At 41.5% G+C, this 27,775-nt stretch overlaps 2 protein-coding genes across 2 annotated transcripts; one reads left to right on the top strand and one right to left on the bottom strand.

Annotated features, from left to right (window-relative positions):
- Window positions 1–7,287: 7,287 nt before the first annotated feature.
- LOC134186511 (hemicentin-1-like) lies at window positions 7,288–8,437 on the bottom strand. Its single transcript, XM_062654497.1, has 2 exons — window positions 8,104–8,437; window positions 7,288–8,026 (listed from the first exon to the last, which is right to left on the bottom strand). Exons 1-2 carry the CDS (start codon window positions 8,435–8,437, stop codon window positions 7,629–7,631), a joined length of 732 nt encoding a protein of 243 aa, XP_062510481.1. The 3' UTR covers window positions 7,288–7,628.
- Window positions 8,438–9,306: 869 nt separating this feature from the next.
- Window positions 9,307–17,125, top strand: LOC134187093 (uncharacterized). Its single transcript, XM_062655210.1, has 5 exons — window positions 9,307–9,616; window positions 9,690–9,962; window positions 16,103–16,375; window positions 16,443–16,537; window positions 16,592–17,125. Exons 2-5 carry the CDS (start codon window positions 9,842–9,844, stop codon window positions 17,057–17,059), a joined length of 957 nt encoding a protein of 318 aa, XP_062511194.1. The 5' UTR covers window positions 9,307–9,616; window positions 9,690–9,841; the 3' UTR covers window positions 17,060–17,125.
- The last annotated feature ends 10,650 nt before the right edge of the window (window positions 17,126–27,775 follow it).

Raw genomic sequence — 27,775 nt, 5'->3', positions numbered from 1 at the left:
TCTAGTATATAAAGATGGACTGAAATCAGCTTGGACAAGTTGAACAGCGTAAAAGCGGCTACGATAACAACCAAACATTGTCTAGACATGGCTGAATTACAGTGTTTCATTTGTCTCTTTATTGTTCTTCTTGGACTCTCAACTTTCGGCAACGGACGTCCACTACGGAGATCTATTCACAGTGTGCACTCTAAAAATCTCAAGGCAGTTCCTGAAGGATGCAAACTAAGACATAAAACATTTGGACAAAATGATATCAATTGGACTAGACTTGTACAATCTGATGAAGAAATCGTCAGCATTCACAATACAAGATTCACCATCTCGTACTGCTCGGGTCGGTGTCTTCAACACAACACACAAACGGCGGGACACGTGATCAAAGACGAATATGCGTTACAAATGCAAAATCTGGTGAAAAGTTGCAAAGACAACAACATGAACTGTGATGAGCTGAGTCCGTGCTGTGTTCCTATACGATACCATGGACGCAAAAATCGAGTTAAAGTCGATTTCAACAAGACAAGTGTTACTGTTGAGTATATGGACAAGAATGGACATGTAAAACCGTTTATCTATGAGTTTCTCAATCCCACAGCGTGTCACTGTCAATAATGGAATGGCTAGACACTTTCTTCCAAATATTCAAAGAATTTATTATTATCACTAGTTGATATAAAAAGTACATACACTTTAATGAAATTCTTTTTGAAATTTTTCTCAATGGTGTATAAACTTCTATAGCTATTTACGTTGTACAATGTATACTAATAAAATAATATTGTTCCTACTATCAAATATAGCGTCATTATTGCTTAATTAATAATCGTATCGCCACGTCGAGGATATCGTTGATATTACCCCGAGAGAGTGACTGCTAAAGTGAGATAATTAGCCGCCACTCATCACAGGCGGATGTCCGAGATTCGCTTATACGATTGCATCATGCAAGGCCATAATGGTTGGATTGAATTTTTTACCGTTTATTTTGAGCTGTGAGTACGTAAATATTATTTAGTCTATACAAAGTCCTATACCGCCTACTAGTGGTGCGGAAGGCGTTTGCTTGCAAGAAGAACTACCTAAAATGTTGCTTAATATTTATATCAATATTGAAAATAAAAAATAAAATAAAAATAAAAATAAAATGCGCGTGCGCACAAATTTCTGAGCCAAATTTCCTGTCAAACAACCAATTTTCTTCTTGTGGCCTAATTACTATTTTAGCCAATAAAACAAGCAATCGATTTATGCCAGATCCAAGACGTTTTATTGTTTCGATATGATTTTCGGTGAGATCTTACTGCATGCGCGTTCCAAACGGTTAATTAATTAAAACAAGTATACGTATATTCAAAATTTTAAATAACAAAAACTGTAACTGACCAAAGTAATAAAAGTAACTCTATACACTTTAGTGCGTTCTATCAAAAATAGTCTTAATACTGTCATTATGATGCGTCTTTACTGACAGGTACCTATGTCTTTCTAAGACGTCGAGAGTACAACGCACCATTAAGGTGTGATGGCACTTCAAAATTGAATTACCACGAATTTATGAATGACCTCATTCTTACAATATATAACACCAATTGATGTAAAGTTTTTGTGTATGGCTTAATCAGGTAAACACACATGCCAGTAGCAAATTTGAAATATCTGTGTGCAAATAAACATGCGAGTTACTTTATCTTGATTTAGAAAATTTGACTGGCAATATTCTCTACAAATCGACGATAATGCATTCTACGCACGACGCGTCGACGCTTTTCTATTACACTAGGGTCCATGGCCCGTCCTTCGTACGGCAAGATACTGTAGTGTAAAGATAGGTCTGTGGACACGTCACGTGCAATCTTTGTTGCGAGGTCCCGGACGTGCTGAATGAATTCGAATCTTGCTCTTCGCGCTTGTTTCGATAGAAATCTACACACTCCCCGTGTATCGCTTAGTGAAGAAAACCTGTAGGTTGGATTCGGTCCAAATGCAATCAGAATTTGGAGGGAAGCGAAAGCGCTAGAAGAGTAAGTTTCGTCGGCAAGAGATATTCGATTGCTCGAAGATTTGCGAAGGACGACAATGCATACAGTCTACACAGGACTTGTGTGGGCGTGTGTTCGAATAAACTGGAATGTGTAGCGTTTGCGTCAGCGAGAAATTTTACGCGGGGTCGACCCCTCGAGAGGGGATCCTGTACATAATCTTTTTAGTTTTTTTTCGAAAACCTTTCTCTGTGCGTTCCGAGTGTGCGTGCCGATTTCGGTTGCGAACGGACGAAAGACGTGGCCGCCAAACGTGAACACACACACAGACAGACAATTTGAGCTTTATATATTAGATTAGATTAATTAAAATCTCTAGTTCAAAATGTTTGTCATGCTTGCTGCTGTATTACCCAGCAACCTAGTCTAACCTGGCATGCAATAGTCAAACAATTGTATAGCTATCGGACACAGAAAGCGCTGTCACACGGTCACCTAATTTGTTGCTGCCACACCTTCGAATTCGACGCATCCGAGTACTCTGACGCCTTCGCAGATAGTCTCTAGTGTACCAAAATTGATCGCTGCGCACATTAATGGAAAGTTTAAATGCATAGCACTTTATCAGATTGACCGGCACCCATCCCGCTGCATGTTTGAGATCTTCACGGTTGATCGAAACGCGAAGGCTTGTTGACAACCGGAGAAACTTAGCGTTGAGACAAACTGATCGACGTATGGTAGTAGAACTGACACCATAGAGCAGGATGTCCACTAGCTGACAGATAGTATATAGGAATGGACTGAAATCAGATTGGACAAATTGAAGAGCGAAAGTCTTACGAGGTTGACTCAACAACAAATTTTTCGCATGGCTAGTACGGTACACTTGTGTTCTCTAGTGTACTTCTTGGACTCTCAACTTTCGGGAGTGGACGTTCACTACAGAAATCTATGCACAGTGTGCACCCTAAAAATTCCACGGCTGTTCCTGAAGGATGCAAACTAAGACATAAAACATTTGGACAAAATGATATATCAAATGGACTAGAATTGTACAATCTGATGAAGAAATCGTAAATACAAGCTTCACCATCTCTTACTGCTCGGATCGGTGTCTTCAACACAACACACAGACGGCGGGACACGTGATCAATGACGAATATGCGGTACAAATGCGAGATCTGATGAAAAAGTTGCGAAAACTACAACATGAACTGTGAAGAGCTGAGTCCTTGCTGTGTTCCTAACCGATACCACGGACACAACAATCAGCAAAATCGAATTCAAGAAAACAAATGTTGATGTTGAGTATGTGAGCAAGAATGGACAATGTCATGTAAAAGGTTTTTCCTATCAGTTTCTTAATCCCACAGTGTGTCATTGTCACTAATGGAATGGCTAGACACGTTCTTGCAAATATTCACATAATTCTATTATTATAATTAGTTGGCACACAAGTTGATATATTATATAAAATTTCTATTTTTTGAGAGATATTTAAATTTTCAATGATCTTTAGATTTCTAGCCTTTTACGTTGTACAATGTATACTGATGTAGTATTATTGTAGTTATTGTCAAGTATAGTGTTACTATTAATTGCTTGCAATTGACTCTGCAGACTGCTGTACACTACTCACCAGACACCAAATCGTAACAATGGCATGCAACCTTACAGTGTCAACTAGTGACATATTGACTTCCCTTTTATGTTTTAGGCCATGATTTTGTCTAGGGACTCATGTACTGCTTAGCAAAAATCTTAAAAAATCAAATCTCGATCGAATAATTAATTATATATTAATGCCAGTTGAAACTAGATTAGTTATTTATCGTTTAAGAGTCGTACCGTAATAAGTAATAATAGGTAATGTTTCTGTGATACTTTTCTTTATTAGTCATTGAATGCTTCAAAAAATAAAATGGGTTATGACATTCTACATTGAGTACCGTATTCAAACTCCTCTCTAGTTCAGTTATATACTTACCATCAATACAGACCGACAGACAGACCATGGCGTTAATCAGTGTGTGTGTGTGTGTGTGTGTGTGTGTGTGTGTGTGTGTGTGTGTGTGTGTGTGTGTGTGTGTGTGTGTGTGTGTGTGTGTGTGTGTGTGTGTGTGTGTGTGTGTGTGTGTGTGTGTGTGTGTGTGTGTGTGTGTGTGTGTGTGTGTGTGTGATAGAATTTCTACTGTGCATTCTATGTTGACATTATATGTAACCACAAAATTTTGCTCTCGACAAAAGTATGTTTTTCATCATGTACCATAATTTCTGAAATATTTATAGCTCGGACTTGTGTAATATTGTACGTAGCATTCAAAAAATATTATTAATTAGATTATTCAATTTTGTAATTGTTATTAGGACAATAATCCGTCGCGGTATATACAATCAAATAATTAAAAGCAAGAATTGTTAGACAGGCAACAACCTACCCCAGCAATAACTGATTGACGTAAAATAGTAACTTTTAAGTTTTCAAAGTTACTATTCTACATTTTACAGAATGGCTACCTAAATCGTACAAAACAGGTCTTTGTTCAAACGGCTGTCTAGATAGCTTGTTGACTGTAGCAACCATACCAATCGTTTTAATGAACTCGACATCTAGCACATTAAAAATGAAGTTGAAATGCCACAATAACTAGGATCTCATATCTATGATACTGTCATACATATACTGTCATACATATACCTTCAACCTACTCCAAAAATGAATGTGCATACATGACATCATTGGACAACTTCGGTTCTTCAGTCTTCATATGCACGTGACGTCGTCTTTCCTAGGTAACTTATCGGTAGGATACTACAAAACTATCGATTTATTTCTAGCGCACCATAATTATGGTGTAGTTTCCTTCTGATGCTTAAAAAATAAAGAAAGTAAAAATAATTAAAATAATTAAAAGTTAAAAATTGTAAAGACAGTTAAGTATGTGCTAGCTTTTTCTAAATACGTTGATTCACATTTGTATTGGCCGGTATCGGCGGGGGCAACGTGCGCTATGATGACGAGTTAGAGCATGCGGATACTCGATCGTTCGTATTGCAGAGCACGACGATGTCGTCCATCGTCCACAGTATTAGAGCTGACAGTCCGTCGACGAAGCAGTGAAATCAAACATGAAGTCTGGAGATAGCAGCACGAAACGAGGAGAAACACTGACTAGTTACTAACATTTATCAATCCATCTGCTTGGTCAGCACCTACAACAGTAAATCGCTAACATTATTAGCTAAAGCATATGTTACGTATGCCTACGCATGCGTGGGGTGCTTGAGTACAATGTAGGAGTAGGTTAATTAATTAAAGGTAGTTGGGTGCTAGGTGTGTTGTTACAAAATAACCGCCTACTTGTGAAACTGGGTTTTTACTACTTGAGACGTAAAATGTAAGAGTCGTAGTGCATGCCATTAAAATTATTAGTGTATATGCTAGTTTAGAGAGGAAAACTTGCTAGAAGTTGAACAGCGAATGTCACTTCCTGATTTCCGTTGTGGCATCGTCATGTTTGATTACATTCAAAACACTAGAAGCATTAGAGGCCCACGTTTTCTAGAATTGTATTGCGTCAGTCTAGATAACCTCGTGGAATGTTTGCGTGCATGGCGGTACGATGACCTCCGCCAGCTTATCATGATTAATCTCTGCATGTGGGTACATTTCGTTGAATTTTAAAGAGTCCCATTCACAAGGGACTTTCAGCGCCCCCTTTAATTAATAAACATTCGTCTGGCTATAGACATAATAAATGGGAGTATCTTACAGCCAGATTTGTTTTTCGCAAATCATTGACAATGTGATTGTGTAGAGACGGCGTACAACGTCAGTTGATTAGTATCTACAAGTGTACATGGTGGTTAAGATCAACTAGCATTAACGTTTTGCTAACATGTGTGAATGTACATACGAATGTCACAAACAGCTATGAAATGTACACTACATAGATATGTAAATAAATGAAAAGTTTGTTTAATTAATTTCTTTATTATTAATTATTTGTTTATCATGGTATATAAGCTAGGTCTATGATAGTCTCGTTCTAAAATTTCGTGCTTTGCTCGACAAATTTCGGCTAGAGACGAATTGTTGCTCTTGTTTAAAACAATTCGCTTTTGATTTTGCATGATAATTACATGAAGACTTGTGGGCGTAAAATTGCGATGAGCCTGCAGCTATACATCAATTAACATGCACGTTCAGTAATTCCAATGGCGCAACATCTGGCATTGATCCAACATCTAAACTAAAAACGCCATGCACCCACGGCACACAAAGAGATCGACTTAATCGTGTAATTAGAACATCAAGTTAACAGAAAGTCTATTTCATAACTCACTGTTGCTACACCCTATACCTCATATTGTCGTTGAAAGAATGCTGAGTCCTTGGAAAGCGTGAATATAAAAGATAAGTCCAATGATTGTCATGCAAGCACTGCTGCCCACTTCTTCACGTCACCATTTTCTCTCTAAGCTGTAACTTTGTGCAGCTTCTAGAAAATATCAGACGGTATTACAAAACTAACGGTAGAATCGTTGACTGGAGAAAAAAGTGCTGGATACTCTTCAAACAGGGAAAAGACCTTTTCTATAAGATAACAAAAACGACTACAAATTGTCAATTGTCATGCATCTTTGTCGCAAGTATCTGGCAGAGCAGATTTAAGGAACGGTACGTACTTGCTTGCAGAATCATTAGCTGGTCAAGTAGGAAAATTGTTGCAGTTGCTATGTTTAGAGATCCGCCTAAATCTATGCAATCACGAGTTCTCGGATGTTAGATGCGAATCAACGAGACAAGATCGTGCTCTACATCCTAATCTAAAAATTTCCACGAAATCTGTTTTTAAATTAAGTATCAATTGGAATCTAAGTGTCACGTGTGATTTGACTGGTTTATCTTGCCCTAGCAAGTAGAAACTGTACAGATCGTTGTCTAGTAAAGTGAATTCCGTCTAAACAGGAATGCTTTACAGTATACGTATACATATAGGAGTTACCTTTGCGCAATTTGCGTGTTTTGAGTTGTGACAAATTAGTGTGACTTTATTGAATCGAAAAATTGTAGAAACATAATGCCATCAAGTTTTTAGTTGACTAGCAGAGACGATGGGAAAGTAATTTCTAATTAGAGAGTTTCCTTTTCACTCTCTTGGGAAACTCTAATTGGGGCATTTTCACACGCTTGGGAAAGACTTGGAAAATTCCCTGGCCACCGACCACGAGAATACTCCCACCTGGCCACCGGTAAAGTAGCAAGTGCTCCTTTAATAGCCGACTTTTCATGCAGCGACATCGAAGACTTTAGCTTTGTTCTCCTTCTTGTTTATCTATAGAAGTCGAGATATACGCAAGTTGTCGTCAAACTGAAATCTGTCCTCTAGAGCGAGCGCAATGTGTTGAGATAAGTTGTTATAATATTTAATAAAAAAAGTAGATCAAAAGTGTAAGTGTGCATGTATATACGAGTACACATGTATATATGTGTTATAAAACATAAGACTATGTATTACAGAAATCACTGCTTTCAGCTGTTCGGTATGCTATATTTGGTTTTCTCTAGAAAGAAATCACATGCAGAGAGTAGTTACTTGGCCTTTACACAAAATGGCTTTCGCGATATGGAGAGTTTAGCTAAAATACGTAGTAAAGCATTAATAATGGAAGCAGGTAAGACAGTAAACCTTCTGTGCGTGACAGCGAAGACTGGCAACTCGTCGAATTAGTGAAATCTATTTTGTCGTCTGATGCAGCCATTGTTGTCTCAAGCTCAACAATATAGAAAGATTTTATAGCCGGAGTTCCATATCCATTAGACGCCCTGCACTTGTACACTCCTGTTTTGTTCTGGTCGATGTCCTTGAGCTGTAAAGTGCTTCCAGTAGCAATGTAAGAGTCACCATACTGCCATAATATTACAACAGATTTTGGAAAAGAATCTTGACGTACTTGACATTCTAGTTGAACGCTTTCCAAAGCAGTAACATTAACACGAACAATTTCGTCTTCAGAATCAATAATTGAGGCTGGAACTGAACGACATACAACACCAACTTATCAATATTCTATATGTATCTTACATTTTTTACCAAATAATTTTTTAGATTACCTACAACTGATACTTCATAGAAGCTTTGATTGTTGCTACTCGAAACGCAGCGGTAATATCCAGAATCTTTTACGGTGACGTGTTGAATAATGAGAATGTTACCACAGGCAAATATTCTATTTGATTTTACACAATGAAAACGACGTCCGTCTCTTATCCACATCGTTTGTCCTTCTTGTGCAGGCCGTTCATTCAAGTAGCACTGGAAACGAACTTGATTGATATTTTCAGACAAGGTTAGGTAGCGAGGAGCAACGCTGATCTCACCAGCAGCCTGCCTTCTTACGTCTGCAAGCACAACTTTCTTTACAAAATTTAACGTTTGAAACCACATGTGGAATCCATGTGCATAGAAAAGTGCGTGTAAAATGTTTGAACAAGAGAATTAAGAGCTAAAAGTAATACTCAAGTGAGTGTATTTATACATTTACTTACCAGCACTATGCACTTGCTCGAGAGCTGAGTGGCTTAAAATTATTTGCAAAACAAGGAAAAACGGGTCTCTCATTGCGTTCAGATTAGATTGCCAAATAGACGGAGAGCTTGAACTCTAATATGGGCCGCAGCTGCGCAATTAATTGCTATGCAAACGAGGTTTTAATAGAATTCACTTATTTGCATCAGAGATCCTAAAAATATAAATTAAACGATTTCTTTGATTAAATAAAATCTAACCAAGTCAAGTTCTAGAAATTTAAAATTTACGACTATATAGAAAGAATCGGGCAAAAAATTGTTTTACCAAATAATTGATAAAATTAGATATTAACAATTTTAACGTTAACTTTGGCTACATTGAGATCTGCAAAACACTGACGTTTTGCAACATTAATTAAAGCACTATAGAATTAAGAAAAGGTAACAAAAAATAAAATTAAGAAACACGGTGATTTCTTTAATTAAGTTCAGTGTTATTTGCATACCTTGATAAGACAGTCCCCCTCGTTATCCTACTTAGAAATTGAATTATAATTTACGTGGGCAAGAAAATCACTAGTGTTGTTGCACTTACATCCACTGGCCGCGGATTTTCGTCTTTAACATTTTGACCTACAGTTGGCAAACATACAGAATCAACTACCCTTACATGTTTTAACTTAATTAATTAAGAACTACCGATGTCGTTCAGCACAGTTGATCTTCAGATATTGATGTTCTATTTGTTCTGTTTTTTAATAGGTATATATATACGGATAATCTACAAATGACGGTGTTAAAATTTTAAATAATGATATTGATGTCTTTGCAGTGTCTATCGGTGCAATAAGAGTAGAGCCAAGGAGCTGGTACGTACACGACGAAAATCGAAATAATACGATTCGCTTTCAGTGTTTGGGAACAACTCGCGCGGTGTGGCTATTCAACGGACAACCGATACGTTCGAACGTAGACAAATCGAGAATAGTTCACGGCAGTTTGATCCAAATTACAACATTTCGATTCGAGTTTGCTGGAGTGTATACATGCAGAAATTCGTGGCCCGGAACAGCCGAAGCTAACGCGACACTGCAGGGTGTGTATATGGTGTACAGTACAACGAGCTCTAGAAGATAATATTACCAATTGATAGTTTTGTGTTTGTATAGTTCAGCCTGAGTTTGCTGATCCTCGATCTAGTGGAAAGATTGTAGCCTCTGGTGATCGTATTGAGTTGAACTGTTCTATTAGAGCTCACATTTATCCTCCTGCTACGCTAGAATGGCTGAAACGAGACAGTAATGGTGTGAGACGGCTTGGCATGAGAGAACGATACGTTGCGTCGACTGCTAGAGTAGAGAATTCTGGTGAGTACATCTGCATAGCCACAAACAAGTACGCTTGGGCGTCTGCAAAAAAGTCGATATTCGTAAAAGTTTATGGTGAGTAACTTTAGCTATTACGACGAATTTGAAATTGCAAATAATTATTGAGAGCATGCAGTGGCGGATTCAAAGAGAAAGGGTGAGCACGACACTTTTGCTGATCGAGTCTGCAAGAAATAGACTTCATTAACCAAAGCTATAGAATGCATCAACTTTATTTTGTACTAAATGTTAGGAAAAATCAATGGCATAGCTTAAACGTGACAATTGATGCAGAAGGTGTGACGGCGGGCTCAGTGTCTTCGCTGGACGCTCGCCAAATAGCCAATCAAATGCTACAAATAGATGTCGCTGGCGACAAAAGGGTAATTCGATCCTCCTCGCCAATGTAATTAGCTAGCTGTTACAGTGTATCGTGTACGCCTTCCTTTGGGTCTTGCAAGCTCATGCAGTCGCTACAGCTTCCTAAGAATGGCAGTACTATAGCGCAACGCATTGGAGCTGTACAAGAACTAGAATACTGATCTGTCGCTCGTGCTATTGTAATGCTACTACGAGTAGACAACATGGGCGAGGATCGCTTGGATACCGAGACAACGATATCGATGACAGTCCTTGACTGTCATTTACCGACTCTCTATATTTATGATTACAAACGTCTATAGCAAGTGCACGCTCACTAATCTACATGCTACTGTTTACATACCACATTCCTCCCTCTTAGTTTCAAATATACTTCTAAGATACAATCAACTCAAAACTAAACGCAACAAGTCAAATACTAATATTAGGGTCTTTATGCCGCACAGGTGGAATTCGGTTTCTTTCTGGGCGGACTGGTAAACGTATGTCTGGTTCTTTCTATGGTATCTCTTGCTCCCTGTTGTCTATCTCTGGTCGAAGTGCCACAATAGATATCTCCTCTCCAAGCATTTCAACAGCTGGAGCTGGAAGACATTGTTCATCTTCAATTGCTTCATTAATCTCAGGTCGACCTTTCTTTTCTTCTTGTTGTTGTTCCAAGGGATGTCTACAACATGGCTTAAGTCTGTTGTAGTAGTGCAACATTATAGAAGCTCCTTTCTTGATATTTTTCAGCAAGTAATTCACGTCTCCTTCCTTTCTCAGTACCCTGTACGGCCCCTTCCACGAACTTGATAGCTTCTTCACCTGGCCCTTCTTTACTGCTGGACTATATAGCCAAACTAAGTCTCCTTGTTGGTATTCATGCCTTACTTCAATTTCTTGTTATATGCCTTTGCTTGATTCTGCTGTATCTCTGCCAAACATTCTCTAACTCTTTCCATGCTCTTCATCTGTGCCTTGCTTAAAGCTGAAACGTACTCTGACGTTAGCTGTGGCACCTGTTCCTTTCCTTCCATGATAACATCTAACTGTTGTCGACCATTCCTTCCAAACATTAGTTTAAACGGCGTTTCCTGTGCTGGTGACTGTTTCTCTAATCTATAGACCATCAACACCGTCGCAATCCACTTATTCCAATTCTTCTGATTCTCATCAACATGTTTCGATAGAAGATATAGTAGTGTTCTGTTTAATCTTTCAACCAAACCATCACACTGAGGGTGGTATGGTTTTGTTCTTGCTTTTATCATACCCAGCAAACTGCATAGCTCTCTCATTACTGAACCTTCCAAATTCCTTCCCTGGTCACTATGCAACGGAAGTGGCACCCCAAACCTTGATATCACTTCATTGTACAATACTTTTGCAACATTTGTAGCGTTCTGATCAGGCGATGGAATACTTCTGGCGACTTTTTATAGTTATCAGAAACCACTAGCAAGAATATATTTTCCTTGTTCGAAACCGGAAGAGAACCCAAGATATGCATGGCCAGCATTTCCATGGGTGATTTAATCGGTACACTCATCATTGGCGCTCTCGTATTTAGTACTGGTCCTTTAGTTCTTGCACACAACTCACAACAGTTCACCCAGTCCATTACATCCGTAGTATATCCAGGCCACCATGCTCTCTCCTCAAGCCTAGCCAAGGTCTTCTCTACACCCATATGTCCTGCCTTGTCAAGTATTTTCTTTAATACATCATGTATCATTGCACCTGGAATAACTAAAGCTTCTTTCTTTCTCCGCCGTCCACCAGGAAGAGCCGCGTACCTTTCCCTATGTAACACTTCATTCCTGATGTGTAACTGGTGATCCAGTCGTTTTTATTATCTCAAAATTCCATCTTTACCCCAAAACCTAGCTGGCTTATGATGGTGTTCGAGCCGATAGATGACTTCAGCTAATACCTGGTCTTGTCTCTGCAGCGTTCATGATTGCCATCTCGTCCAACTTCCAATCTGCTTCAAATTCTACTGCATTTGCAGAATAAGGAGTTATTACTTCGTCCAGAGTTTCTGAACCATCTACCTCTACTTTCTATTGTTCTCCACAGTTCTGCCACCTACTCTTCCTGACAGAGCTGTCACATTCGCTTTCTCTTGAATGTGTTGTATAGAAAGCTCGTATTCTTCTAGTGCGGCTAAATATCTAGCTAACATTCCTTGATGCTCTTTCATATTCTTAAACCAGACCAGCGGTTGATGATCCGTCTAAAGCAAGAACGGTTTACTGTAAAGGTAACATCGGAAGTGGCCTATGGCCCAGACAATTGCTATCATCTTCTTTTCGATTGTCGAATAGTTCTTTTCATGTTGGTGCAATGTCCTACTAGCAAAACTCACTACACGTTTTGAGCCCTCACCTATCTGTTGGAGTACTGCACCCAAAACAATCTCACTAGCATCCACAGACAACTCAAAAGGTAGACTAAATTCTTGAAAAGACACACAGACCTTGTAGCCATCTTTTCACACATCTTTGCGAATGCTTTCTCGCAGCTTTTAGACCACTCAAATGGCTTGTTATTCTTCAAAAGTTTGTATAGTGGTGAAGAAATCTCAGAGAACTTGGGTATAAATCGCCTATAATACTAATCCATACCAAGAAAGGTTTTCAGTTGGCTTAATTCCTTAGGACTTGGGTATTGACTCACTGCTTTAACCCTTTAGCTATTTAGTTGGAGTTCTTTTCTGATACTGTGTGTCCTAGGTAACACACTTCTGATCGCACAAACTGACACTTATACTTTAGCTTCAGATTAGCTTTTCCAATCTTTCAAACACTAGTCCCAGCCTTTGCATGTGCTTGCCAAAGCTCGAAAAACCACGATTACGTCATCTAGGTAAATGAGGCACTGCAACCACTTTAAACCAGCTAGTACTACCTCCATCATCCACTGAAAGGTTGCTGGAGCATTGGCCAATCCAAAAAACATTTTGTTAAATTTCCACAAACCCTTTTGCGTAACAAATGCAGTTTTATTTTTGTCCTCCTCTGCTACCGGCACCGGCCAGTACCGTGCTGCCAAGTCTAAGGTATTGAAATACCTTGCACCCGATCATGCATCAAACGTGTCATCTATTCTTGGGAAAGGGTAACTATCCTTTAATGTGACAGAATTCAAACGTCAGTAATCAACACAAAATCTGACACCACCATCGCGTTTCTTCACGAGAAGTACAGGCGAGGACCACTGACTAATTGAACAACTCACTATTCCCCTGTCTAATGTTAGTGTCACCTGTTTGTCAACCTCAACTTACAATGTGTGTGGTATTCTACGTGGTAACCACAACACCTGTTTTTTTTCCAATAAAACCAGCATTTGGCTCAATTACACTTGCCCCGGTGAGACAGCATGGCCTCCTTTCAGAATCCACAACTTGAACTTCCTTTGATCATATGCCTACTGGTACCCGGTATGGTAAAGTTATGCCTTACCGCAAGGAAACACGAACAAACTAAAGGTGTCGTCATTGGAACTGAATCTCCTGCTAAACGCAGCAGTCTCCCCTTTAGATCCAAAACTACTGCATGTAGTGACAAGAATTCCATCCCCAAGATGGGTCCCGTAGTTCAACTTCAGCCACAACAAACTTGTGAGAGACAGTCCATTTACTCATCCTAATCACTAATTACAAACTGCAGGTCACATAAATGTTAGAGCCATCTACATTTTTGAGTGCAAAACCTTTAGGTAAGAATATATTTGCGTGTCCAACTGTGATTATTCACCGCTAAATATTTCTAGCCATTTGTGTGAAATCACGGAAATTAACGCCCCGGTGTCTACCAATTCCATGCCTTCCCTCGATAACTACGAACACCAACAACGACGACGGATCACTAAATGCCTTCTGAGTCCAACGACGTGATGCAATGTGCTTCCTTTCCAGCTCACCAAATAAACTCTTGCTTTTTCTAGAAACCGTCTTCTTCATCAGAGGCTTCATTGTGCTCTGCATTTGCTCCGCATCTGTCACTTTGTCACGCATCAACACCATTCTTCTGCGACAACACGTCCGCGCCAAATGGCCGAACTTACCACAAACATAACATGGACCAATGTCCTTCCCACGACATCTGGATACATAATTAGGACGAAACCGCTTGTAATGTCCATACTCACCACAACCAAAACATTGCACTTGTTTGGCATTCCGTTTTGTCTGCTTCGTCTCCCCTCTTACCGCGTGCGATGTCTTCTCGAGAGTGTTCAGTCCATCTGATATCACTCGCATTGCCTATCATAATGTGACCCGACGAACTATCTTCTTCGTCGTCATCCTCACACGCCGTTATCCCAGCGATTCGCCTAGCTCGCAAGCCACTGCGGTTCTCCAACAGCAGCAACCGTCTAGCTCGCGTAACTGTATCTTCAAGCGTTTTATGCGCGAGTATGAACAATTGATCCGCGACATGCGTTGGCAAACCCTCCAGAAAGTAATCGATCAATTGGCTATTACGAAGGTAGTTCGGCAAATTCGGCGCTGCCCGATCGATCAGCCGCTCTAACGCTCTTAGGAAGACCTCCACATCCCCTCCAGCCTGCATCTTCTGGTCTTGCAGCTGTCGGTTCGTTAATATACGAGCTTCTTCTGTGTCCGGAACAAACTCTGCTTGATTCCTTTTACCAGGTCATCGTACGAAACAGCAATTGCGTGTCTTTCATGTACAGCGAATGCCCTTCCTTTCAGTAGCAGCGGAAGCCTTACTAGTTTCTCGTCTGCATCGCAACGATCCGCCTTCGCGCAGATGTCAAAGCGCTTCTCCCAGAGCTCGAAATCACCGTCACCAAACGATTCTGGCAGCTTTGGCGTACGAGTGAATTTAACAACTACGTTTGGCTGCACTTAATGCCACAAGCCTTTAGTCATTTCCACGGTGTTCTAATCCTGGTTGCTCAAATCCACTTAGGAAATCCCACTTCTGTCACCAGATGTAATACTACTATACGAGTAGGACCGCTTGGATACAGAGACAACGACAACAACCATTTACTGTCAAGTATTGACTTTCTATATCTATTATTACAAACGTCTATAGCAAGTGCACGCCCACTAGTCTACATGCTACTGTCTACGTACCACACTATGTTAAGCACATAACAGGCACTCCCTATAAGGCTTTCGCAAACAAGCCAAACCAAAATGAACCCAATGATGGTATTCATATGGTTCTCAAGACGACTGTGCGAAAGTATATAAAACAAAATCAGACGGATACGATGATGACCTCAATGGCGAAAGGACAAGTAGTAGCAAACGTTTGTTTTCTATACCTTTGGTTAAAATCATGTATTGTACACTAACATTCAGTGTGTACTATTCAATCAAGACAAAAGCTCGTAAACCCTTGAGTCACGATCAGTCACAGTACACTTTGATGATGCTGAACAATTATAGAAGGTCCCAAACTCTAGACACTTTGATTTTGATAGGGCTTCAAAGTCTTTTTGGTGTAAGAAGCCAAGAAGGATAGCACTAAACAGAAAGCTGAACGTATGGTTCTTGGATGTAATCTTACTAAAGTAATGCTCCTTTTGAGTATGACATGTGTCATACTAGTACAATACGTACAATAGTTGTGACAATGCTGCCTTCTGTCAAACTTAAATCTTTTTATTGTTAGCTGTTTGATGTTTGGGCAATTTTCTAAAATAAGTGCTTGGCTACAAACAAACTCATTTGGCCATGTGGTTCCTAATCGAATATTGTCAACAAAAACACTGTAATAAATATCAAAGCATAACAGTAACAGTGACGTCATCGTGATTGCTCCTATTTCTCGTGAATTCGCCACTAGAGATTTATAGTTGCTTTGCAGAACCGGGCAATTGTCGCCGCAATCACGTTCCTATATTTAACTCAGCCACGAACGTATCTGTAACGATCGAGATGTTTGGTACACCACGTGTTCACTTTGCTGCCATTTCTCCATGGCGGGAACTAAACAGAACCGAAGACGGACATATTGTCTTGTCTCGATCTCTAGACGGTTTCAAGGGATCGACGCCTCAAGTTATTGGTAATCTGACGCAGGTTGTCACTAATGGAAAATGGAAAGAGATTATCAAAGAGAAATGCATGGTTAGGATTGGTAAGTCACAAACAAATACAATGTATGCCATCAAAGTCAGGTGAAATCTAAAATTTTGTTAATTAAGACCTTGAGACGGCGTCGACTGAACGTTGGAAAGTGTGTTTGTTAATTTTCTACACACCAAACGGTTCACAGTGTGAAGCCAAATACCATGTTCAGGTATAATGTTTTACAATTATGGATGAATTCATAACTCAATTAATTTACCTGTAGGTCAGTTTATTGATATCGCAGCTGGTTGAAGACATGTTCCACTACTTTGACTGTCACTTTACGTGGAAACTGCACTCTGTATTTGTTAGCAGCAACTTCAGTTGCTCGTCTCTAAGGATAGGAGCCACAGTCAAGAGTATTACAGATTCACTCACCTGCCAGACTTTTTCTAGATATGAGTCTTGGCTTTCACGTTGGAAATTCACGAATGGAATGTTTGGAAGAGTTCAACACAGTGTTGCGCACTCAGAAGTAAAAGCACCGTATTGTAGATCACAAGCAGTATCAAGTAGTCCCGAGTTCAAAAATTGCCACAAAGTCTTGTATTGTTATAGAAAACCGAAGAGAAAAGACAAAACTGTTTGTCAATCACGAAATAAGAAGATCCACAAGAAGCTTAAACAGTCTAAAAGAAAGAACTCCACTAAGGACTTAAGACTCTACTGCAATGTTGACGATAGTAATTAAATTAGCTAGAAATAGAAGACAATCATTGTAGTCTTGTCTGCTTGTAAACATGCTAAACACAATGAAATGCTGTTGACTGTGTTATTAGACGGACTGTACTTTAGACGGCCGGGCAAGATGGTTAGATAAGACCCCAATCTAGTATGGGGCACACAGCCCACTACGTGATCTCTTTCTAGTCTCAGTACATGGTGACAAGAGTGGGATGGCTTCTTGTTCTTCTTCTCTAAAACCTCCCGAACCGGTCGACTTCGCCACACCAGAAGCGTGGCGAGATGGATCAAACGCTTCGAGCGTTGTCGTGTTGCGTCTGGCCTAGACAAGTAAGAGGATCCAATTCAGGTCAGTACACTTATTTATGCTATGGGACAGGACTCAGAAGATGTTTTGGGAAGCTTCGCGCTGTCAGAAAACGAGAAGGGGAAGTACGAAAGTGTCAAGCAGAGCTTTCAAAGCCATTTTGTGCGACGAAAAACCCTATCTACGAGCGAGCACGGTTTAATATGAGAAAACAACAAGCAGGAGAAAGCGTGGATGCGTTCGTGACTGCTCTTCACACCCTAGCTGAACGCTGACTACGCGTGACATTCAAAGAACAGATAATACAGGATCGTGTGGTGGTCGGCCTTCTGGATGCAGATTTTTCCGAACGCTTACAACTTCTATCAGATCTGAACCTTTAGTCTACGGAAAGAGCCCGCGCGTTATCTTTCAAACAAGACCCGGATTATGTCCATCTCGTTGTGTTGCAATGTCCCGTATTCGGGTGCTTGATATGTCAACTACTTTACTGATAATCTGTGTAGCCACCAGAGCTTTTTCTCCATTGTCGCAACGTGTAGTGAAAAGAAGGTTTAGAGCATAAATTCAACGATAAGTAGGATGCAACAGAGGACGACTTGTCGTAGGAGAAGGACGGAAGTGCCGCGCTTTGATGCTGTCACCGCCATGGCGCCTCACTTCGTGCGTTTCGTCCCAGGAAACGAGATGACCAACCATAGGCGTAGGAAAGTGATTACTATTGGGGGGGGGGCACAATTATTGAATGCGTGCACTTTGTATATCAGCGGCGCATGGGCACTCGCACAGATATCAAGAGTCATAGTGTTGACAGATATCAAGAGTCATAATGTTGACAAATAACTAAACATGACCAAGAAAGTTTCTTCTCCTCTCATTAACAGTTATAAAGGAATTTGCAATTTCATCTAGATCTATGTTATCCGTTCTGTCCTTGTGCACATAGCGAGACATTGCATGATTTAGTCTTTCCTGACTCATTATGGTTCTCAGATATATCTTCAATCTCCTAAGTGCTGAAAATGTTCTCTCAGCAGTAGAGGTGGTGACAGGAATAGTGTAGAAAAGTTTAATCAAGTAAACAACTTCTGAAAGCATCTCCTTACGGAGAGAAATATCAGCCATGATAGAACATATTGTTCTTAAATTTGTCACTTCTGTAATTGGTGGATTGTTTTCAAGCTTTCGATTTCTGACTTGGACAACATCTGGAAGCATTGATAGCTGGTATTTCAGTCGAGATAAATCAAGGTCATCTTTGTAGAGTTTAGTTCTTCTGGTAAAGCAGTACCATCCATGGTGTACGTACCATTTACTGCATCTAATAGTAGCTTCTCAATAGTAGCTGCCACAGGCATACCTCTCTTCTGCTGGAACCGTCGTTTGAGTTCATTAACCAGCAAATCTAACACTTCAAAATACTGCTGCTTGAAATAACATTCAGGGGAAGAAAATTCATGGCTAGTTAAGCCTGCCTCATCCAGTCTTTTTGGTGGACGCCTGTATCTTGGGAGGCAAGGTGGTGCTGTGAGATTCTTTGAGCATTTGACTACATCCTCATAAAACGAATGAAACTTCTCATCAGTCCTCAGCCGTTCAAGATGACATACTGCTAAATCTGCCGCTGTCGTAGCCTCCTGCAAAGTTGTGTCTTTCCCCTGCAATGATATGGATAGCTGCTCACCAGCACCAAAGATTAAATGAGACATTTTGAGACCGAGATGCGTACTAAACTTTTCCATTTGAGCAAGGTACCCACCAGCAGTACGCCTATACTCATCGTGGCATTCAGCATTAACCTTCTGTAATGCTTCACACAGCACACAATAATTGTTCAAAATCGAATGCAGTGCTGAGGTGCGCACAGTTCACCTTGTAGGACACAAAGGTTTTAACGAAGGTGAACGGTCAGAGCCTGGAGGTAGTTGAGCCTGCAGAGCTTGAAATAATGACGATCTTTTGGGGGAGTATCTAATAAGATCAGCAACACCCCTGGCCAGATCCAATGCATCTCTTACAGGTTGACACTGACGACCTATTGTTTGTAAACATAAATTAGTGCAATGGGCCAGACAGTGCACGTACAGTGCTGATGGTACATCATTTTGAATTTTAGCCGCCACACCATTTAAATATTCACTCATATTACCTGCACCATCGTATGCCTGACCGTGGCATTGAGACATGGGCAGACAGCATCTCAACAAACAATCCTTGATACAAGTAGTCAAAGTCTGTTCGTCAGTTTTTGGAACATTGATAAGCTGAATTGGGTCCTCTTGGATATCAAAATTATCATCCACCCACCTGATACAAACCACAAGTTGTTCCTTGTGACCAACATCTGCTGCCTCGTCAGCAATAATGGAATAGTACCGTGCATTTCTAATTTCAGACAAAAGACCTCTCAAAAAACACACAATCCCATAAGAGAAATCTGTTCGTTTTGAATTTCACGGGAACAATACTTCTTCTCCTTGAGCCAAACCTTTAGTTGAGGGATCTCATTACTTCTCAGGAGCAAAAGCTGAGCCAAGTTACCTTCTTCCTCATGGTGACCCCTAACAGCCATTCCTTGTCGAAGCGAGTACCTCAATGTTGATAACTGAGTCAGCAGCATTTGCCGGTGAAGTTTTTGATCAACCATAGCTTGTCTGCACAAGAGTGCATCCACACTGTTATGCTTTATTTGCTCAGCTTTAAAAACAGCTTCTTTATGATGACCAGATTGAGCATGTACCTAGAATCTTTCGTTAGCCTTTTTCCAATTGTCAAACCCTGTGTCAATAAAGTTATCTTCTCCTTTAGTGGCCAGACCTAGCAATCCTTTCCTACTACAATATCTGCAATATGTGCAGTAGACTTTGCTCCTGGTTGTACACAAAGTCAGCCAAGGATAGCTCGTATACCAAGTGGGAGAAAATGTTCTGTATTTCTTGCCTTGCTTCCTTTTGGTGTTGTTTATAACAGCTGGGTCTTTGGGTTGGTACGGTGACAGAGTCTCTTGACAACACGCAGAAGAGCAGGCAGTACCTATCGACAATTATAAAGGGTAAACGTCTTAGATAACACGAGAAAGGTTCAGAAAAATGTACTTCTTGATGTAAATCCCTGATCAAGGTCAGAGAAGACGCTAGCTCCAGCATCAACTGCGCTACCTGATGAGCTTCTACTCACCGCTGTATCGGAGTTGGACGAGGCAGGAAAGAAGTTCAGAATACTCTGATTTCGTCTTTTAGTTAGTGGAGGCGGTGTGCTCTCCTCGATCTCGCGTCCAGGTCTAATGCCGTTGTCAGACATACTTTCACGTGTAACGTGCACATGCGCACACGACACGTCGGCGTGACAGCCTGGCTCGGTTGCGGTTTCTACGCCTATGCCTCATGTGCATTTATCTCCACCGCTAGAAGGAAATTTGTTTTTCTCATGCCATTGCATTGATGTTTTTCTTTCCACTTTGCAAGGGCAGCACCAAACCGTTGCTTGTGAGGGTGTCTATCGGTTGCATGAAATACGAGTTTAGTCGACTCGGATCGGCTCTTGTGACCAACAGTAGAAGGGGCTGATGGTAGTAGGCGGGACTTAAGCTCTTGAGCTTTGCCAGATGCTTACCAGTACTTGTTGTTTCTTGTATTTCAGTCAGAAAACGTTGTACAAGCACTCTGACAAGTTGCACAACGTTGTATGAGCACATTTGCTTTATCTTACCTGTAGCTGAACGTTGTTACGTCGGGAAACGAACGTCAAACACCTAAAGGGGTCCTTGTCGTGGAATTTTGCCATAGCAATGCAATTAACCCAGCTTGAGCATTCACATTCGATAACAGCTATGAAGTCAAGACAACCGATCGTTTTCGCTGATGTTAGCGCTTTGGAATTATCCGGGTACTCTTAAAAGGTAGATTACGTGGTTGTTCCGTGCACTGCTTGCTACAGAAGTGAAAAAGCACGTAACAGCGAAGCAGTGAAGGCACAACAGTCACTAGACCGTAGTTCTCAAAGCCACGCCTACCCCCTTTGCTGTTTCTGCTGACGCTGTGCACAGCTATGCCCAACAGGACAGGCCACTACGCCAATGTCATTTCGGAAATTAAGAAAAACGACCACTATCAAATAGCATGCCTTTATCGCGGAATTGTCAATGGTGCGGATACGAGAAACACCCCCGTGGCAAATTCCCGCCAGAAACACAAAATGCTAACAATGCAGCAGGATAGGCCATTTTGCGTCTGTTTGTCGCTCCACAGCAGCACATTTTGTATTCGCAGCTTCCACAACAGTCCAAGATGATGCTTTTGTTAGCCTTTTTGATTCTGGCAATGCGTAATCCGAACAGGTTGATGTCGGAGACTCACAAATTCTTATTAAAAGAGGCACAGGGCCGACGTTACAGCCATTCCAGAAGAACTCTATCAACAACGCCTGGGTCAGAGACATGCACTTCAAATATCTGACCGTATACCGCGCCGACCTAGCGGCAACCAACTTTCCGACTCAGGGTGCATTAAAGTCCCACTTTCCTGTACCGCTCCAAATGCTCTTTTGCCAATTCACGCGGTCTACGTTGTACGTGGGTTACAGACACCTCTTTTGAGAAGTCCAGCTATACCAGGTTTGCGCATATTAGGACAAGTCAATCACATTAGCGAACGCTGCATTGACATCAAGAACGCCCAGACGTCTTTCCCATCACTAATTTCAGGACGCGGAAAATTTAAAGGTCTTCATCATAACATTTCGCTATGGGAAGACGAAATTCCTTACTCTCTACCTACTCCTCGTCGAGTTCCTCTCCCGCTAATGCCGTGCGGAGAAGCATCTCTACAGCTCATGGAGTCAGACGGGATTATCAAACGCATAGACGAATCAACCGACTGGTGCTCTGGCATGGTGGTTGTGCCCAAACCTGACGGCGAAATTTTCATCTGTACAGACTTCGCGCGCCTCAACGAAAATGTGCGCAGGAAGCGTCACATCCTCCCATTCACGGAACACCTCTTAGCAACAATTCAAGGGACAACCATATTTTTTAAACTCAATGCCAAAAGTGGATTCTACCAAATTCCCTTGGCCAAAGCCTTGCAACCTCTCAACACATTCATTACACGCTTTGTTCGCTTCAATTATTGCCGTCTACCATTCGGGATATCATCAGCCCCAGAACACTTCCAATGACGAATGTCGGTTGTGTTGGAGAAACTGAACTGCACCATTTGCGTGATAGATAATATACTCATATTTGGAGCGACACCTGAAGAACAAAACAAACGTCTTGCCGCTGTCTTAGAACGTTTTGCCGATACAGGGGTCACTCTTAACAACGAGAAGTGCCAATTCAGCAAGAAGGTAATTTGCTTCTGTGGCTACCTGATCGGAAAAGATGAAATACGGCCTGAACCAGAGAGAATCAAGGTTCTTACCAACTTGCCCAGTTGCCAAAGCCTAGGAGAACTTCGCCGATTTCTTGGAATGGCCAATCAACTAGGCAGCTTTTCTCCGTGGCTCGCTACATTGTCGTAACCTCTTCGACAGCTTTTCAGAGAATACCGTGCCTGTCTATAGGGACCACAACAGAAGCAAGCCTTTAAAAATCAAAGCAGAATTAACCAGTCACACCGTTCTGGCACCGTTTAACGGCAACTTTGAGACACAGATTTTCGCAGACGCATCTTCGTTTGGCATAGGAGCTGTCATACGCCTGAAGCAGCCCTCAGGAGAGTGACGCCCTGTCCCTTACCAATCTCGAGCTATGACACTCACTGAGCAGCGATGCTCCCCATTGGGAAAGAAGGCCCAGCAGTAACGTGGGCGTGTGAATGGTTCAATCACTACCTTATCACCATTCTCTATCGTAACCGACCACAAGCCTCTGGTACCGTTGTTGTGCACAAAATACCTGTATTGTTTACCACTGCGAATACTACAATTTTGACTGAAACTAATTGGTGTACCGATCTTACCATCAGGCATATCCCTGGAAAAGAACTAGTCACAGCCGATACACTCTCGCGCGCAGCAACTAATACAGCGGCAATGCGTGACCACGAGTTTCAAGCAGAAGTCGCTGCCTGCCTGGCCGCCGTTACCGATGCCCTACCGATTACAAATAAACGACTAAAGAAGTTTCTGTCTCTCCAAGGTCAAGACTTCGTTTTTCGTTTTATTGCCGAGTACTGCAAAAGCGGCGGGCCCACGACATATGACCTGCCTGACGAACTTAAACCGTACTTACCGAAACAGGAAGAATATACGATCAACCACGACGGTCTTCTCATATGTGGACCACGAATCGTAGTACCACGTAAAGCCCGTCCTGAAGTCCTAGCGGAACTACATTTGGGACATCAAGGTATCACCAAATGTCGACAAAGAGCAAAGGAATCTGTATGGTGGCCCGGTCTGAGTACACTACTAGACCAGTACGTACACAACTGTCGTGCTTGCGACCAACACCAACAGCAATGAGTAAAACCATCAGTGTCGAGTTCATTTCCCCACTTACCGTGACCAAAAGTAGTAGCGGACTTTTTCAACACCAATCGAAAAGTCACCTTTTGGTCGTCGACTACTATTCACGGTTCGTTGAGGTATGCCCTATACAAACTTAGACTACGAAATATACTATTCGATAACTACGTTCCATCTTTTCTCGCCACGGCATTCCTGAAGAGCTATTTACAGACAACGGACCTTCGTTTAGTTCAAGAAAGTTTTCGAGTTTGTAAAAGAGTTTGAAATCAGACACTCTACAAGTTGCTCCTTATACCCTCAAGCCAATGGCATGGCAGAAAGAGCGGTGAGCACCGTAAAAACACTACTACAGTCAACACCAGATATGGAAACTTGTTTGCTAACGTATCGGTCCACATCATTGGAGAACGGATACAGTCGAGCACAGCTTCTCTTCGGTTGACAGATACGTACAACCATAACTATAACATAGGAACAACGCCGCCCCATTCTTCCCGACGAGGAAACACTAAGGAATCACGAGACACGCCTCAAGGGACGACAGCAACTCAATTACAACCTACGTCATGACGTTATAACACACGTGCCACTACCTACCGGCAGCCCCGCATTCATTCCAGACCGTCAAGAGTCAGGTGTAGTCATCTCCAAACCAGCAAACAGATTGTATCGTTGCCACACACATTGGAGAATACCGACAGAACCGACGACACATCAACCCTTTGCTCATGACAGACGATCAGCTGGCGAACAACGACACGGAATCCTCGGACGACACGACTCATGCGTCACTAGACGGCGGAAAAGGCAATAGAACAGCTGTTGAACCCTCAACGGACACTCCAGAAGGTTCAGCAACCGGGTAACTCTTCAAGAGATTTTGTTACTCGCAACGGTCGCGTTGTTCGACCACCGGAGAAATTGGACTGGTACAGAACACATGTAATGTCAGTGTTGAGTTGTGTTGTATTATGTAGAAAAGTTCATTCTGCTACTTTAGTGAAACTATCTGCAAGAGACTTGCAAGGGAGATGTAGTGTTATGAGACTGACTGTACTTTAGACGCCTGCATATACAGGTACGGTGATTAGATAAGACCCGGATCTAGCATGACGCACACAGCCCACCGCGTGGTCTCTGTCTAGTCTCGGTACAGACTGATAGTGCCAAACATATATTTTGTAATTTTTATAATAGTGGTGAAATTTAAAGTGGTGTGCATAGTAGATGTATGTAAAGGACAGCTGCATATTACTCTCTTCTTGAGTCAATGGTGTCTCCACAGCAACCTTACCGTAATGACGTCACGTAAGTAATGACTGTTTGTATATTTTATTGCAATAGAAACACTGTAGCACGTGCACAGATGCGGTAGTATCCACGTTAGTGCTGACTTCTCATTGAGAAAAGCACAGGCATGCACTGCATACTGTATACATTCTTGACAGCAAACCAAAATTTCAAATATCTAGCGTTGCTTAAGATACTGTTAATAGAAACTTAATAAACAGTATAACAAGTAACTAAGTAGGTGAGTAAAATAGTAGGTGAATTTGGGATGTTGGTTAGCAATGCTGGTTATGATCATCATCATGAGAAGTGGTGGTGATGGTAGATGCTAAATTTTTGGCAAAAAATATGTTTACATCTGTGTATGTTTAATGCCACTGCAACAATAAACTCTACAACGTTTAATTAGGTATACTGGATCTGTTTTTACAAAGCTTAGCCTCGGTTTCCCAGACCAGTGTAGCGCTACACGGGTCTGGGAGGTCGAGGCTAGAAAAACCCAGCAAAGCATCCAGGAACTGTACACATCAGGCAAATTTAGATTGTTCTGCGCTCCGGCGTCTCATATGGCTACACACCACTGTTGCAACTTAGTACACTTTCTACAGCTAGGCAACTTGGTTGTTGCTAAGTACATAAAATAATAATAATTTATTTCTATCACACCATATCTGGTGTAGTTCCCTTAGAGGGCCAACATAAAACACACTGACATGCAGACAAAGTACACAACTAATTAGCTTACAAAATCACTCAGCCTACACGTAAAAATATTTTCATCTCCCATACCCAATCTCAGTCTCGCGCAGCCAGACCTCCTTCCGCCGCGTTATCCTTCCGGTCGAATGGGATCTGGTGAACAGCCTTTGATGTCGCTGTGTGCCGCGTAGCCAGAAATCGGCCTTCTAAAGACCGGATTTAGTTTCTTAAACGCTTCACTAAAGACGAGACTGGTATGCAAGCAGTGCAATCCTATCTCATTAGCTTCTCTTGTTTCGTAGAGAACAACTACAGCTAGAGTCGTTGCTGTTTGTAAAATCTGCATGACTACAGCAGCAATTAAATGCGGTCGCGGGAACGTTGATGTTGGCAGGCTCGACGTCGTACGTCTAGCGTTGTGCGCTTGTGTCACAACGGCGACTGAATGCGAACGCACTGAATGAATGGGAACGTACTCGATGCTGTTTGCTGTTTTGACGTCTAAAGCGACCACGGACAGTCCAGAGTGAGCGATATGATCTGGTACTGTAATAGAAGGTCTTGGAGACGACGTCATCGAAACAAGATGAGTCGTCTTTCTGTGTTTGGGTAATCATCTCACGTGTTTTGTGCATTGCTTTACATCGAGTACGTTTGCATTCAGTCTCCGTTGTGACACAAGCGCACAAACGCTATGTACGACGTCGATCATGACAGATTGCGTAGGAGATGGAAGCCTATAGCCTGTCGACGTCAACGTTCCCGCGGCCGCGTTTAATTGACTGTTGCTGTAGACATGCAGATTTCACAAACAGCAACGACTCTAGCTGTAGTCTTTGAGTTGTTCTCTACGAAACAAGAGAAGCTAATGAGATACGATTGCACTGCTTGCATATCAGTCTGGTCTTTAGTGAAGCGTCTAAGAAACCAAATCTGGTCTTTAGATAGCCGATTTCTGGCTACACGGCACACAGCGACAACAAAGGCAGTTCACCAGACCCCATTTCGTCCAGACTAATGACGCGGCGGATAGGGGTCTGGCTACGCGAGACTAATCCAATCTAGCCCCTCGTCCCCAGACTCACGTGAGACAGCAGTGTCCAGTTCCCGTATGACAACTTTGGCCTTTCGTCTAACTACTAGCAATGCTATAGTCCTCTCACACGTTTATTTCTTGATTGTGAAGCCTGTTTAAGAAATTTAGACCGTAGGATTTTCATCTTAACATATATGCCCTAACAAATTCAGGAATTCTTTCCACTATAGAGTCTCTTTGTCTCATACCTAGCCCACGACGAATACCTTTTGATATGCTGTGTTAAAAGACGTCTAGACGTTCTATGATATTCATCCACACACTATATTTGGAACACCTTACTCTCAGTCGGATTTATAATGAGACTATTCATAGGAGCATAAGATTTTCTTGCCTCCAATGTGCTCTGTACCATGCATACAGTAATCATTCATGAAAACGCCCATATTTGTTATTTCTGTCTTGTTTGCTAATCTATTGCCATTGAGAAAAATTTCTAATTGACTATAGAATGTTTCTATCGTTTCTGCTTGAATGTAATCACGACACTCTTTTTGGTGTTGTTTATCTCATTTGCATATACTCAGTACATGTATCTAGCAGTTGTTGTAGTCCAGCAACACTTGGACAAGCTAATATTATGTCGTCTGCGTAAGTCAAGCAACTCAACCAAAGACCTGCTATTTTAGCTCCGACACCAGAAAAGCTAAGCTGTGTCAAAATATCATCTATATAGACATTGAACAGAAATGGAGATATCACATGTGTATAGTCAAGATTTCGTTGCTCTAGCTATTTTGAGGGTAGGATAACAGTTGAAACGCTTATACTTCGTGAGTATGCAAAGCTATATAGCACGTGAGACAATGCATGCGTGCATGCGCAAACTCGCCGAGCCTATAGCTATCTAGATAGCACGT

This window comes from Corticium candelabrum, chromosome 11, assembly GCF_963422355.1.
Source record: "Corticium candelabrum chromosome 11, ooCorCand1.1, whole genome shotgun sequence".
Taxonomy (NCBI): domain Eukaryota; kingdom Metazoa; phylum Porifera; class Homoscleromorpha; order Homosclerophorida; family Plakinidae; genus Corticium; species Corticium candelabrum.
The sequence above is the reverse complement of the archived record's forward strand: the minus strand, read 5'-3'. Positions and strand labels throughout refer to the sequence as shown.